The sequence below is a fragment of the Chanodichthys erythropterus genome, chromosome 21 (assembly GCF_024489055.1).
Source record: "Chanodichthys erythropterus isolate Z2021 chromosome 21, ASM2448905v1, whole genome shotgun sequence".
NCBI classification, from domain to species: domain Eukaryota; kingdom Metazoa; phylum Chordata; class Actinopteri; order Cypriniformes; family Xenocyprididae; genus Chanodichthys; species Chanodichthys erythropterus.
Genome location: NC_090241.1, coordinates 20,157,977 through 20,174,287, shown reverse-complemented (window position 1 = coordinate 20,174,287; position 16,311 = coordinate 20,157,977). Strand labels below are relative to the sequence as shown.

Genomic DNA, 16,311 nt, shown 5'->3' with positions numbered 1-16,311 from the left:
TTTTTCTAAGGCTGTATCTAACACATTATGCCTATAAGCAGTTTCATTTTCAATTGTTTTCAAACAATCATGTGCCTAGTTATTGCTGTCAGTGGTTTGGTCGGTGCTACTGAGCAAATGTCTCAAAGCAATGACAGCAGTGTGGGGTATGAAGGCATGCCTTGTCAATGTTTTGGATAAATAAGCTACTGGACGATAAATTGTGCTGTGTTCTTGGGCCAGTATCCCTGCTGCAATGCCCCCGCTCTTGTGCACATACAGCTGAAAAGATATTTTCTTTGTATTCCGTTAGGCCTAAGGCTGGAGCAGACATGATAGCCTGTTTCAATGCTTTGATGAAGGCGTCCATTTCATCAGTCAACTTCATTGCTTGTGGTGAATCTTTGCTATCAATTGCTTGTCGCAGGGTTTTGTCATACAAAGCAAAGCACAAATCCATGCCCTGCAGTAGTTTAATAGTTCCAGATAATTCTACATTTGCTTGATTGTGGCTGGTTTAGTCAATCTCTTTACCAGCTCCACACTGCCTGGAGAGATTATTTTTTGTCCTTCAGAGTTAATGTATCCCAGATAAGAAACTTGTTGTTTTACCCATTGCAGTTTCTGTCTTAATGCTTTGAACCCTGCCTTGGCCAGCACATTGCAGACAATAATGGAGGCTTATTCACAGTCTTTTTCTGACATAGCTGAGGTGAGAAGGTCGTCTGCATACTGTAGCAAGCACATAGTTGGTTGGAGGTTGATGGTGCTGAGGGTTTTGTGCACGACTGCAGAGAACACAGCGGGTCAATGTAGCCCTGAGGAAGACGTGTCCAGGTATATTATTGGAAAATGAACAGCAGCTCTGTCTCTGGCCATAGGAACACTGAAACCTTTCAACCTTCCTAGACTAAGAGCAAAGACCAAGAGTCGAATTAGGTGTTTGAGGGACCTCCTGTTTGCTGATGATGCAGCTCTCACCACACATTCCGCTGAGGATCTGCAACAGCTGATGAATCGCTTCAGCAAGGCATGCCAAGAGTTTGGGCTCATCATCAGCCTTCAGAAGATGCAAGTCATGGGATAAGATGTAAATCCACAACCCAGCATCTAAATCTCTGACTATAAACTTGAGGTTGCATATGACTTGTGTACCTGGGATCCTCTATCTCTGACTCACTCTCTTTTGACACTGAGGTGAATTGGGTAGGCTATCACAACCATGTCCAGACTGACAAAGAAAGTGTGGACTAATGACAAGCTGTCAGAGTATACCAAGATCCAGGTCTACAAGGCTTGTGTGGTGAGCACTCTCCTATATGCCTCTGTCTCATCCTGGGTAATACCTGGCAGGACAAGACCTTCAACTGCATCATCCTTGAGAGAGTAGGGATTTCTTCCATGTTCAACCTTTTGAAGCAGAGACGCACTTGATGGTTGGGTCATGTTGCCAGAATGGAAGATGGGCGCATTCTGAAGGATCTTCTGTATGTCGAGCTGTCACAAGTAACACGACCAGTAGGCAGACACCACCTGAGACATTCGTAAAAGAGATCTAAAGGCCCTCGGAATCAACCCGGGCTCTTAGGAAGCTACTGCCTCAGACAAACTTCAGTGGAAACAGGCTGTGTTAAAAGGCCTCTCCAACTCCGAGGAGACCTTCAATCAGCAGTCTACAGAAGAAGGCCAGGAGCCAAGCTATCCAACCTGCCTCAGATTTCATATGCAGGTTTTGTGGCAGAGACTGCTATTCCTGAATTGGACTGTGGCAGGAGATAGGAACCCCATAAATACCTGCAGAGTGAGTTATTTTTTCAGAAACTGGACCCTCAAACATTAAACCAGAAATTGATGAGGAAGTGGTACCATTATAAATCAAAAAACAATTAACGAGTTTGTTTGCCCATATAATCTTTAGGGTATTAGGTTAGCTAATTTGGCTTGCTGTCCAGTGAGGAGGGGCTCGATAAAGCAGCTTCAACTCAAGCTCTGATATACCCCCCCAGTGAATAAATATAGGATATGATTACGTAGGGCAAGGTACCTGAGATGGAGGTGGAGTTTGGGGAGGTGGAGGGATGCTGGAACAGCTGAGACTGAAGAGAGGTAAGCAGCTGCTTATATACTCTTGCTGTTGATTGGAAGATTAGATGGGCTCGCTCCTCCCTAAATTACATTTAGGAATTTCACTAATTCTTCCAATCTACATGCAATTCCAAATTTGGTCTTGTGTCTTATCTTGAGTCCACCCCTTTAAGTTCTCTAAATATGATTCTGTCCAATATCCACAACAGTATATACATCTAGTCTCACAGACCTTCAGACTGATGGCAGAAGGTCTAGACTCCATTGCAAGGACTACCCAAGAGGCCGTCTGACCGACATGTAAAGCAGCCAATCACAGTTTGTTTTGTTCCACATCATGTTTAGGGGTGTAAAAATGTAAAGTCGATGAACCTACAATAACAGACATCTTTTGACACATCCTGCATTTAATTACAGTTTTAACAATCAACATTAATAATTTGCTGTACCACAGAATGGGGTTTTTATAGATCAAATTAGTTAGCCAAATCAATTAGCAGTCTGAATATTCCCATCAACACTTTGTTATCCGTCAAGAAGCTCTGCATGGATCTTCCTCATGCCGTAGTAAATGACTACCCCAAAATATTTGTCAAATAACCTTCTTATCTGTCAGAGAAGATCTGCATGCATCTTCCTCATGCTGGAAGGAATAACTACTCCAAAATATTTGTCAGGTAACTGTGCATTTAAATAGTACCCTTGTAGACCACCAGGAATATCAGCACAAAGGCTTATGTAGTCATCACTTAATACAATCCATCCTACCCCAAGAGCATTAAAAATAACTTACCTGTGATGGAGGATGATTTTCAGTCATGAGAATATCCCGGACGAACCCCCAGATGTGTAAGATTAATTTTCAGGTAGACTATCTGAAGCCTCACTTTTATCAATCATCAGTTGGAGACAGGCGCCTCAACTCCAGTGATGTGTGGCAGCAGTGCAAGATCTCGGGAGAATTATCAAGATGACTCAGAGCCATGGTAAAAAATAAAATCTTTCATAACATACCAAAGCTAGAGATATGAGCAAATATGTGTGCACGTCTTGAGTTCCTGTTTGTGTGCAAGTGTACCAGTGTGTCCAAGTGCTTGTTTTGTCTAGGTGTGCCCATAATGTGCGCATAACATAATGGAAAGTATTTACACAAGAGCAGTCTTACACAAGAACAGTTAAAGTGAAGCCTAAGAAATAAGAAAATATTAACATTTTAAAATAATATTTAGATTTTAAAATGTTTTTGATTTTGAGTAGAATCTGAATAAATATTTCAGCAGAAATATTCACATTATTGCCACAGTATTATTTACACAGCTGTGTGATTATTTTGCTCAACCCACTATCGAGATTTACAGATGTCAAAGTCTCTTTACTGATTGGCCAAGGCAATTAGACTATATCTGAAGTTAAATATTACAGAAAACAAAGGTGATCAGAGCTATTCAGATAAAAAAAGAAAGAAATAAAAGCATTAATCAAATAATCAAGTATTAATTTGCTTTACTGTTACACACAATTTTGTAGGTACATATGATTAAACTAAAATGTCCTTCCTCTGATCTCTTTATGGAAAAGTCCAAATCAATTGTTTAACACCTTAAAAAAAATTTAGGCTACTTTTGACAAATGTGTTTAAAATTGCGTACATTTACATGAAATGAAGATTCATAATGGCCAACATGTTGAGATCATATGACCAGTCGAATACTAATTTATCTCTATACCTTTCCATTTATCAGACACTTGTTTGTAGAAAAAATTAATATTGGGTGACATACACTGTAGAATGCAGCCATATATCGTAAACTATGAACAATTGTATCATACTGCATCCATGCCAATAATTGTCAGTATAAAGCAAGAGTGACCACCCAGAAATGAGGCATGAAAGACAACATTCACTGCATGTCTAAATAATTTCACTGTTAAAGCAGTTACTGTTATTTAAATGAAAGAAGAAAAGAACTCAGAACACAGCTTCTGAATAGCCATCAATGGAAAATGATGCGTTTTGCCACAGAATGATGTTGTTTCAACATCTACCAGCAGGGGAAATCTGAACGATGCTAAGCAGCCAGCCAAATCACATATTTGTGGAATTTGAGCCAAATATATTTTAGCTGTGTTCAATTCAATGATCTTGAATACATGCTTTGTCTTTTCTACACAGTCTTTTATGAAAAATTTTGTGTCACTTAAATGTAATAATTAAGAGAAACAAAGTTAAATGTAATACACTCATGACACCTTTTTTTTTTTTAATTAGCCATCTATGGAAATAAGGCCACAATTCAAGCAGAATTGTGACTACTTACTGTATTATATGTGATACATTACTGTTTAAGTTTCTGTGTAAATATACAAGACATATTAGCCTGGAAATATTATGCTTTTTTACTCACTTTGAGGCCATTTTGACCTAATAAAATATCGAACCCCCAAAATCTTACAGATGAAATAATAAATGACACAGACACGACTTTGAGCAAAAGGCAGCTGGTATTTTATAGACAAGCACTGAATCCTTAGTGAAATAATATTATATAGTTTAGGCAAGTCTCTTAGATTCTTAAAGCAATAGAATACTTACAGTCAATCCTAATTCTGGTGTTACAATGTATTTTACGGTGATATACATCTATAAAAAGCGTGCAGACTAAAGTGGTAGTTTGCTTGGCTAAAATAAAGTGAAAGAGTACAATACTAGCCTATTCTAGTTATATACAAAGATTCAAAAGGCTAAAATAAATTACTAAAAATATCACTGAATTATTTTTAACATGATCAGGATAGTGACATGTCATTTGAAATAATGCACCCCCCAGTCAGTTTCGGAAGTTAATTACAACCTCCAGATACAAATAGCAACACAGTTTACATGTGCAAAGCTTGGGTGAAAAATTTATGACGCCAGGATTTGAGTGTATGTTTGAATCTCAAGTGTTTGTGTTGGGCTTCAGGCACATACACTTTAAGGTGTCTTTCATTGCCCTCTAGTGGTTAAAAAGATACAGCACAGCGAGTGACCATGGCATGTTTATACTGAGTGTTGAGAGCACATTGGTGCAAAAAGGGCAAGGTCTATTTAAACAGCTGTGGAAAAAATGAAAGTGTCTTTAAAAATTATTATTATTATTATTTCACCATATAATTCTATGGGTCGTGTAACATTGAAAGGTCACGAAAGCATAAAAGACACTAAAATAAAAGCTGACACTAAAAATGGTAACAACCACAGTGTGCTCTGTAAAATCAGGTTTGGTCAAATCATGATCTGAAAGTGCCCAGCACTTTCAGGGTCTTCATGAGTCTTGCCAAAATGTTCTCTGCTGGGTCAAACAAGGAGCACTCAATATATGACCAGAATGCAAAGTACTGGAACCCTGTTATTTAGGGTGACGTCAAGCGAGTTGCTCTGGATTACAGCATGAATCATTTTTTAAATCCTTAGTTAGTTGTCCTCTGGTCCATTGGGAGACTGTCCATCAGACACTTGAGCTGCTCCTCCCCCAGTTTGATCTTGTCCTCAAGCTTGCGTTGCTCAATAATAAGGGCAGATTTCATTTTCACAAAGTGCTCATAATCAGCCATGCTCTCCTCCGGCAGATAGCTGGCCAGGATGTCGTAGACCACGCGCTCTCTCCTGTCAAGGTTCTCCTTCAGCTCTTTGGCGTCCTCATGTTGACGGATCAGCAGTTTGCGTTTCTCTGTCAGAGTATGCTGCAGAAGGAAGATGAACATTTCACATATTAACATTTTCACGTATATAACCCAGAATTAGAATGATTTCTCAAGGATCATGTGACACTGAAGACAGCAGTAATGGCTGATGGAAATTCAGCTTTACTATCACAGGAATATAACGTCTTTACTTTTCATTTCTTAAACAACCATGTAGGAAGACACATCATCGCCATATTCCAGGATGACAATGTCAAGATTCATCAGGCTCAAACTGTGAAATAATGGTTGGGAGGGAGCAGACCTTAAATTTATTGAAAGTCTTTGGGATGTGCTGGAGTAGGCTTTACAGAGTGCCCGACTCTTGCATTGTCAATACAAAATCTTGACCACGAAAATTGATGCACCTCTTGATGGAAATTACATCACAACATTTATTTCCATCAAGAGATGCATCAATTTTTGGTCAATATCTTGTATTGACAATGCAGAAGTCGAGAACTCTGTAAAGTCTGCTCCAGCACATCCCAAAGACTTTCACTGAATTTAAGGTCTGGACTCAGAGTTGCCAATTCATGAGTGTAAATCCTTCTTTTTGCTCTCTCCCAAACATTCTTTCACAATTTGAGTACTGTGATGCTTTGAGCGCTGTTGAGCAGATTCGTAAACATCTCTGATTGGCCATTGTGTTCATGGCTCATTGGATATGTCTGTGATTGGCTTCAATGATCAACACTGTAAAAACATTGTAAATAGTCATCAATGAAGCTCTTCAACAAGCGCTTACACAGATACACATGGGAGCATTTGAAAGCAGGCGTCTATCGTGGACCAGTCCTCTGATAGACGCTTGCTTGACAAACACTCCCGTGCATTGATCATTATAGCCAATCAGAGAAATATCCAACAAAATGGCCAATCAGTAGTGTTTACGAATCCGGTCAACAGCGCTCAAAGAGTCACATTTTTTAAATTTCAGTACTGATAGGTACCGAAGTCGGTACTTTTGACAACTCTAAATTTGAGCCTGATGAATCTTGACATTGTCATCCTGGAATATGGCCATGATGCGTCATGATGGTTGTTTTAGAAATGAAAAGCTACACATTAATTAGAGTTAGAAGAACTGTTGCCAATAATGATCCAATCATAGACTCTTAAGCATTTGCTTATTTAAATTCAAACAGTGACTTTTTGGTATATATATTCATATACATTCATAACTATTTAGAGATGTTTCTCTAAAGGCCTTTACAGTCTTGTTTACATAAAAAAAACACATGTCTGATAAATTTCAGGTCACTTAAAGGTGGGGTAAGCCATATTTCAAAAACACTGGGACCGACACCAACAACAAACATGTAGCCAATCAGCATTAGGGGGCGTATGACGGTCGAGGAGATAAAAGAAACAAGAGGGAGATTTGAAAAAAGAAAAAAAAAACTGCAAAAAGAGAGATGAGACAATATAAAATAGCTCAAAAGAATATCACTGGAATGAAGGTTTATGACTGGGTAAGAACTAAGGACCCGCATTAATTTTAGAAAAGCAGTGGCCAACTAGTTAGAGTTGTGCAGATAATCCATTGCGCACTGAGGACCGTTAGAGAATGTGGTGTTTAGCGTCATTGTTAGTGCACTTTCCTCGCCTGTCAGCAGCGATCGGGGTTCGAGACTGACTCTGAGCAGGGTGGTTAGGATTGGAGGGTGAGTATTGGAGGCGGAGCAATGAAGAGAGGGGTGTGTTTTTTTGGGTTGACTTCAAATATCAACAATGTATATACTAAAATAGAACTGTAATGTATATAATGGTACTCAGTTACCATTTTCCAAACCTCAGCGCCACGCCGCGCCACATCTTTAAAATTCAAACGCATTGTTTTCTATGTGTGTACGCACACTGGCAGCGACATTTGGCGCCTGTCCACGGCGCCCAGCTACAACTCAGAAAACAATAGAAAACAACAAGTTCGTATTTTAAAGACATGTCGCGGCACTGAGCTTCGCGTCCGGTGTGCAAGCCCCTTAAGAAAGGAAAGGTTAGAGGAATAATAATAACAAAAAAAAAAAAAAAGGAATCTGGAAGTGACATGAGCAGTGTCGCCTGTATCAGCAATAGGCCATTTTTTTCTGGCCTAACATTGTACTTTTATGTTAGTACATTTTTTGTGTTCTCTTAATCTATTTTCTTATGCTTTCTGAAACTGATAAATCTGGAAGTTATTCCTCCTCCACAACATCAATCACTCATTTTCATTCTCACCCTTTCCTCCTGTGATGCATCCTCCTCTAGGCTGTTCAGGGCATTCTCTACTCTGGCCAAACGTCCAGACAGAGACAGCAGAAGGTTGACCACTTTATCAAGATCACCGACGAACATACGGAACTTGTCGAGTTCATTGGGCTTGCAGACACCCTGAACGATGGCCTCCACCTCTTCCCCAAGAGCGTTGTTGTCCTGCACATCCTCCTGTAGACTCTCCTGAGCTTCCTTCAGCACCTGCAGCTTCTTGCTGAGGCTGTCAATCAACTCATGCTGCAAAGAGAGGAAAGTCATTTGATAAAATAAATTGCTAAGAAAGCATCTGATTGTACAATACAATGTGTTTGTTCAGAGTGTTGGTACCTTCTTGTTGGCAAGATCATTTTCATTGTCCTCCTCCAACTCCTCTTCGGAGTTGTGTTCCACACTCTGTTCCTGCATGTCCTTCATCATAATCAGCAGCTCTGCTTTGGGTGCAGATGTACTGTAGTAGGTTGAATTAGTCACTAAAGCAGTAGCCACCACCAGGTTGTCTTCCTCTTTCCTGAGAACCCACAGATGATTTTTATGAGAAACACAAGTCAACTGATCCAAACAGAACAGGACAAAACGTGTGTGTCTGCTCAAAGCATGAAGCAACATTTTGTGTGACTTTTGTATTTACACAAAAGGCTGACAGATTGCTAGATGAGATAGTTCCCTAGATTTGCAACAAGAAACATAAACCATGCTTATGAATCATAACTTGAATGAGAAGTAGAATTGGGCCAGCTACAATGTAAATAATCATGAAGTGCCATTCTTATTTTTTTTTTTTATTATTATTTTTTTTTTTATGAGAACCACATGGGTAGGGCTAATAATAACCCTGACTTCCTGATTTAAAAATAAATAAATAAACAGAACATCAGAAACATGTTCAATCCGTCTTCCTTCTTAAGGGTAATTCAGGGTACATTTCTGGAATAAATGATGAAATACAAACTTGGCAAACTGAATGTGTGCGTTAAAGGGATAGTTCACCAAAAAAATCCCCCTCAAGCCATCCTAGGTAAATATGACTATCTTCTTTCAGATGAACACAATCGGAGATATATTTAAAAATATCCTTAGTCCTCCAAGGTTTATAATAGTTGTGAATGGCAGCCCAAATTTCGAAAGTTAACGCTTTTTGGACGTACGTCGAATACGTATGGCTGTCGCGCCGCAAGCTCGTTATTTTACTTAATAAAGTTTTAATTGAGGAGATTTGTCTTACACAAATGCATCGATTCACTTATTAACCCCCTGGAGTCATATGGGTTCATTTTTCTATGGATGGGTCCACTTCAAAATTTAGGCTGCTATTCACAACCATTACAAATCTTGGAAGACTAAGGATATTTTTTAAATATATCTCTGATTGTGTTCGTTTGAAAGAAGATAGTCATTTTCACCTAGGATGGCTTGAGGGTGAGTAAATCACGTAATAATTTTCATTTTTGGATGAAATATCTCTTTGAGTAAAAAAAATTGAATATAGTAGGTTCACAAGTAAGAAATACTAACTTCTCCACAGAGTTACGAGGAGAAAGCTGTTTAGGTGCAGCTTTCCTGCGCTGTTGGGCCTCCCCCAGTAGCTGCTCTCCCTGAGGGAAAATACCCTCCATCAGATCCATAGTTGTCTTCATCTTACTCTGGTCTAAAATGTCCACTAGGGACTTGTCCTTGTCCATTATATCTCTAGCCAGCTCCTTTCTTTTTTCGTCGTCCTCTGACTGCAAGGGATGTGAAGACAATCCGTTGCTGCTTTGATCTAATGAAGGGCTTGTCTGCAGGCCATGTAACTCATTGAATATTGGGTTCACATTGGTTTGTGGCACCTGGTCTTTCAGAGGGCCCATATCTGTGTCTCTTGGTTCAGGCCCCTGATCCTTTTGCCTGGTGTAGGTACAGAACAAAGAGTATGACTGATCCGGGTTCCCCAAGCTCTGAAGATGAGTTACTCCAGGTTCTTGCGAGCTGACAGGGGTCTCGCTGGGCAGGTCGAGATATTGTCGACCTTCTTTTTCAGTGTTACGTTCTGAGTGGACAATCTTAATGGGCACTTTCTTCACTGATGTGTTCTCATCTTTAACCCTATCCATCCTGATAAACAACAATGATGAAAATAGAAATGTGTTATTCTGGTGAACACAAGAAATGCAACAGAGTAACTAGGCAAAAGCACAACAACTATTTTCATGGGTCTAATCTTTGTGAAAACACATGAAATTCTTTTACTTCAGGCTAGAAGGCTCTGCATACAGGAAAACAAGGAGGAAACTATTTTTGTTAGTTCCTGTGACCAAATTCAGATATATATATATATATATATATATATATATATATATATATATATATATATATATATATATATATATATATATATATATATATATATATATATATATATATATATATATTAGTTAAGAATCATATGTCACTAAAACCACCTTGTCCAGTCTTATAAAGAGGCTTCTAATGCTACAAATGGCAAGGCTGCTAAAGTTCCTATAAAAACAGCAAAATTAAAGCCCCAGAAATTATATTTCTCAACAGTCTTCAGTTGAGGCTGGGTTTTATTCTTCTTATGAATGATCTGAAGAACTCCAGTACACATGGACAATCTGCAGTAAGAGCACATATGAATAAGCCCCTTGTATGTGCATGAATACAATAAAGAGACAGTCAGAGGAGCACTGTCATTAAATTACTGGGCTGTAGGGAGAGTTTCCAGTGATGGTTTTAAGATTGCAGCTGAGAGGAGCCCAGCTGTGGTTTGCCAGTGGAAATCTCCCCGAATTCCAACACAGACCTGAAAGATTTCCTGAACAGCAGAATTTAACTCTAAATACAGAAAGTCTTACCTTCCAGGAGCTTCATCCTGTATGGAGACAGAGACGGGGGGCTTGTCAGTCAGCCTCTGGGGAGCAAACTGGGGCGAGGGCGAACGCTGCCCATCCATGGTGGGCTGGGTAGGGCCAGCGGTTTGTTGGGTGGGCAGGACAGCGGGAGGGGGAGGAGGTGGAAAGGGAGGAGGCACAAGCTCTTGTTGTAGCTCCTCCTCCCCGATTGGCCCTTTGCTATGCTCCAACCCCTTCCAGGGAACAGGGGCTGAAACTGAGGCGGAGCTTTGATTGTTGACAGGAGAGAGTGAGGCCAAAACTCCTCCTTGTGATCCAGGCTGGACCTCCTGAAAATTGCTAAGAGGAGGAGGTGTGCCCTCAGGGCATTTGTACTTCTCCAGATGGGGCAAGAGAACAGAGCTCTTGTTTTTAGAGAGGGCTGATGGTTCACTCTGAGTGCTATGGTCAGAGAAATGCAGTGCAGGTTTATGATGACTGGACAAAGGATCTAAAGTCTTTTTCTCCAGGTCTTCAGTCAAAGCTGAGGGAGGTGCTTCTAGTTTCTCTTTGCATACAAGTTCACTGTATCCTTTTTCATATAACCTAAAAAACAATTGAGAAATGCTTTGAAGTAAAATTCTCAATCCACCAATACACACAACCAAAGAAGATTTATCAAAGGCTCAGACTCTGAATGTATTTGTCCTTTTTGGTGCACAAAGCCTCACTGTATTCAGCGTAAATCGATAGGCAGGCAGACATTTCTCCCACATTTCACCATCTCTCCATGGTAACTCCCAGGCTGGCTGTCATACCCAGCATATTTCTGTTCCCACAAGCCTGTCATGCTGTGGAGAAAGAATGATCTTTCCCCTGCAGCAATTGGCAAAGAAAACGCTTTTCCCTTCTTAATCTTGATTGTTTTCGTTTATGTTTTTTACCCTCTTCCTTGTCTACTCAGGATTTATGGAGGGCAAGAAGAGATAAAATGGCTCTTGTGAGAATATTCTAAATAAAATAGCTTGAGAAAGAGAAAACTCACTAATATAACAACACTCTATGAGAGTAACTTAAAGAAAGATTAAAATTGAATTTGTTACAGGCTTAGCAAGACACCAATCACAGACATCTATTAGGAATGTCTGGTTTGACGGTATATATTTATACAATGCAATGAGACATTAGAAAGGTGTCAACTGGTAGTGATTCTACTGTATGGTTTAGAGTGATTTTTGTGATACCACCCACTCCTGAAAAATCTAACTGCACAGAAAGACACCCATAATTTCTACTCACACATAATTTACAGTATATTGAATTACCTGATGGGTGTATAGAACCAGTGGCTGTGTTCCAAAGAAAGAGACAGAAAGAGATTTTGACTGAAAAAAAAAGCAAAAAAGTAGCGAATAGTAGTAGAGTGGTTAAAGACAGACTACAGTTCAAAAGTTTGGGGTTGATTTTTTTTTAAAATGTTGATTTTTTTAAAAATGTTTTTCTTTTATGCTCACCCAGTAATAATGTAAAATATTATTAGAACTTAAAAAATCTTAAAATTAAAATGTTTATCATATTTTAAAATGTAATTTATTTCTCTGATGCCAAAGCTGATTTTTCAGCAGTCATAACTTCAGTCACATGATCCGGATTCAAAAACATTTCTTCTTATCAATGTTGAAAACAGTTTAAGAGCTGCTTATGTTTCTTTGATGAATAGAAATATTAAAAGAACAGCATTTATTTGAAATATATTTTTGTAACAATGTGCTCACTATTAAAGTATTCATTTTAAAAGTAAACAATCTTACTGACCTCAACCATTTGAACTTTAGTATAAAAAAGGAAGACAACTAGCAAAGTGCAGAAAAACAGAATTAAGGAAATGTAAGAAATACAGAGTATGCACTTTAATAGTCATTCATTTGATCTGATACATGCTTTCTTTACAGATGTCATTAGTAAAGCATGCATACACTGGTAACATTTACGTAGGATGCAGTCTCTTTCTGATACTATACAGTCTCTAACACATGCATTTGATCTCTGCATGAACTGGCATGCAGAACGTCTCTGCTGTAATACCACATAAGCTTTTGTCCACAGCACCCCACCTTTAATCAAACATAGTATCTTGCTAACTTCCCTTGTTTGATAAAGTGTGTACTATGACAAAACATGTTCTACCGGTACCAAATCGTCTACATTTCAAACATCTCTGCATGTGGATAAGCAACTGTACGTTTTCACTGTTCACTGTGCATTTTACTTCAAAAATTGACCTGCATTTACCTATCAAGCAAAAACAGAATGAAGCCATCATTTAAAGTTAATCTTACAGACCCAGAAGGACTCAAACTTTATCAGCAAAACTTCAAGCAAAAGTCCATAATCCAGGTATTCCTGCTGCTGGCCATATACAACTGCAAAGTTGCTATAAAATGGCTACATACCAATCCTTGCATTAGATATGAAACTTGACTGTATGAAAAGCAGTGCTCACCTCTGATGATTGAGAGTTCTCATCTAAGCGACAGGTGTTTCCTGTAGCCCTGAACATATGTAATCTCACCTGGGTGGGGCTAAAACGCTTCTAGCTCAACTGAAATGTTTCCAACTGGATTTACTCCACACTAGATGTACTAATAAATAAACAATTGCTGTACTAACAGTAGCAAAAGGGCTCAAAAGTTTACATACCCCTTCCAGAATATGCAAAAATGTTAATCATTTGAACAAAATAAGAAGGATCATGAAAATTGCATGTTATTTTTTATTTAGTACTGTCCTGAATAAAGTATTTCACATAACAGATATTTGCATAAAGTCCACAAGATAAAAAAAAAAAAAAAAAATAGCTGAAATTTACAAAAAAAATTACCCTGTTCAAAAGTTTACATACCCTTGATTCTTAATACTGTGTGTGGTTACCTAGATGATTTACGACTGGTTGATGGTTGTTATTTTGTTCTTATTTTGTTTAAAGATCATATTTTTTCATTTAGTACTGCCCTTTGGAAGCAACAGAAGATTCTTGCATGTTTACCAGAAGAGGAAAAAGTATAATTTACCCTGTTCATCCAATTAAAAAAAGTTTACATCCCTGGCTTAATGCATCGTGTTTCCTTCTGGAGCATCAGTGAATGTTTGAACCTTTTTTAATAGTTGTGTTTGAGTCCTTCAATTGTCCTCAGTGTGAAAAGATGGATCTCAAAATCATACGGTCACTGCTGGAAAGGGTTCAAATATGCAGAAGATGCTGGAAAATCAAAGATTATGCAGGACCTGAAGGATTTTTCTGAAGAACGTTGGTCAGTTTAACTGCTCGGGACAAACAAGGGACTCATGAACAACCATCACAAAACAAAAACAAAAAAAACAGTCGTAAATCATCTAGGTAACCACACACAGTATTAACAATCAAGGGTATTTAAACTTTTGAACTGGGTCATTTTTATAAATTCAGCTTTTTTTTTTATCTTGTGGACTTTATGTAAATATCTGTTATGTGAAATACTTTATTTAAGACAGTACTAAATAAAAAATAACGTGCAATTTTCATGATCCTTATTTTGTTCAAATGATTAACATTCTTGCATATTCTGCAAGGGGTATATAAACTTTTGAAATCAACTGTACTGGAGTGAAGTATTCTTTTAGCTAGGACTTTTCAGCTAGCTTTTTATAATTGAGTCGTGTGTGTTTGCACATAAATTAAATCATTGGGTAGGAGACAGGAAGTTTGACATTTAAACAACGATTTAAAAAAAAAAACTCATAGGGCTATGAAGCGAAGATGCAGGTCTATGGTATAATTCATAGTTTGCTCTCCACAGCACCTTAATTAAAAGCAAGAATCATGACAAAACCTTTCATAGGGGGCAATTTACAAGGCTTTGGATGATGGATGTTTGGCGGTAACTTGCTTATTCAAGTTTGCCACTCCTTATGTCTACACATAGATGTCTAAGAAAATGACTTGGAGAAACCAGCGGATGAAATGCCTAAAAGATTTGGAAATATATATATAAATACGAGAAGGATAGAATGTAAGATAAATAGGTAGATCATCTGTCAAAAACACATAATTGGAAGCGGTTTGTGACGTTAGAAATGTATATTTGTTGCTTTGGCAGAAAGAGTCACTTCAATATGCATCTAAAAATATTGAGAGTAAATATCCAATTTAACTCACACCACTGGAGCCCCACCTAAAAACTTTGCATGCAAATGGAATAACTTCACAGCCAGCTATCCATTATACTTAACCTAGATCTTCAGCTTTTATATTGTGTTTTCTAAACTATAAAGTAAGTGAGAGATTGCAGGATCAATTTAACATGTTTCACAGGCTAGACAAGAAAATATATGATTTCAACACTAAGGTAACTGGAGGTCATTTAATGCGCAGCAATCCATAATATCTCAGCTGATGCCATTTCCTTTCTGTGCTAATTTAATACATTATTCACGGGCAAAATATACATACAAGCCCTCTATTCTTCATCCAGATGGTTTTAAAATTCTGAACGTTCAGCATTATGAATTGGATCAAGTTTCTTCTTATCAGAGTACAGGGCTATCATTCATGATCCTTTCAGGGTAAAATGCAATATAGACTGTAATGTACAGGCAGAGTAAAAATGTAATTGAACAGTCTTATCTTTGCACAGTGTAAAATGTTTAAAAGACTGAAATAAAATCTGTAAATAAAAAACTAAATAAAAAGCACAAAGCCAATATGACATTTAGGTTGCTATTTTACTCTTTGGCCTTATTATGAATGGACTGATTGGACACTTCCTATGTCATACTCACATGCCTACACCTCAAAACCTTCTCCTTCTAACACAAAGCCCAGTCAGTGAGGATAGCAGTGCTGTCACAGCTGGGCTAAATCCCAAGACTGTAAGGACCATAAAGAGTCTACTGTCTGTTTTTGACCCAGCGAGGGCTGACTGATGACCCAACTGTGGAATTCTGTTTGCAACAAGGCCAAGATCAGAGCCATTACCACTGGAATAGTTTCACTGACACACTGACACAATCTCAGCCAGGACTGATGGCATCTGTATAATTTCCATTACAAAGGGAAAAGTTATCTGGTTTAGTTTCAAACATGCCAAGGAGTATCATGAACATAAAAAAAGAAATAAAGTACTTTGATACTCAATCAGCAAACTAAAAGTATGTATTATCGTTTTACCCTTTAAACAACTTGCAAGGCAATGGAAAAATAACACTACTATAGCACTCACCTTGTACTATTCTTTTCCTGTTCGGAGAGATTTTTCTCAGGTTTGGAATAGTCAGCTGTCTTCTCTTGAACTGGAAGTTTCTGGGAGGAATATAACATAAATATAACATATCTCTACTGTAAACTTTTGCAATTTTAAGACTTGACTATCCTAATTATCAGCTTGGTTGGTTGACATGA

At 38.2% G+C, this 16,311-nt stretch overlaps 1 protein-coding gene across 5 annotated transcripts in view; it reads right to left on the bottom strand.

The window, feature by feature from the left end:
* Positions 1–4,468: 4,468 nt before the first annotated feature.
* shroom2a (shroom family member 2a) overlaps positions 4,469–16,311 on the bottom strand; it is a 49,102-nt gene continuing 37,259 nt past the window's right edge. For 2 of the 5 annotated variants that reach the window (XM_067373078.1, XM_067373079.1), the window contains exons 5-10: positions 16,133–16,212; positions 10,899–11,480; positions 9,559–10,137; positions 8,374–8,554; positions 8,011–8,283; positions 4,470–5,787 (exon numbers count right to left, since the gene is read on the bottom strand). In XM_067373078.1, coding sequence (XP_067229179.1) covers positions 5,515–5,787; positions 8,011–8,283; positions 8,374–8,554; positions 9,559–10,137; positions 10,899–11,480; positions 16,133–16,212 — 1,968 coding nt within the window. In that variant the 3' untranslated portion in view covers positions 4,470–5,514. Of the gene's footprint in view, positions 5,788–8,010; positions 8,284–8,373; positions 8,555–9,558; positions 10,138–10,898; positions 11,481–16,132; positions 16,213–16,311 lie in introns of all 5 variants that reach the window. The other 3 variants (XM_067373080.1, XM_067373081.1, XM_067373082.1) reach the window with 2 other exon arrangements.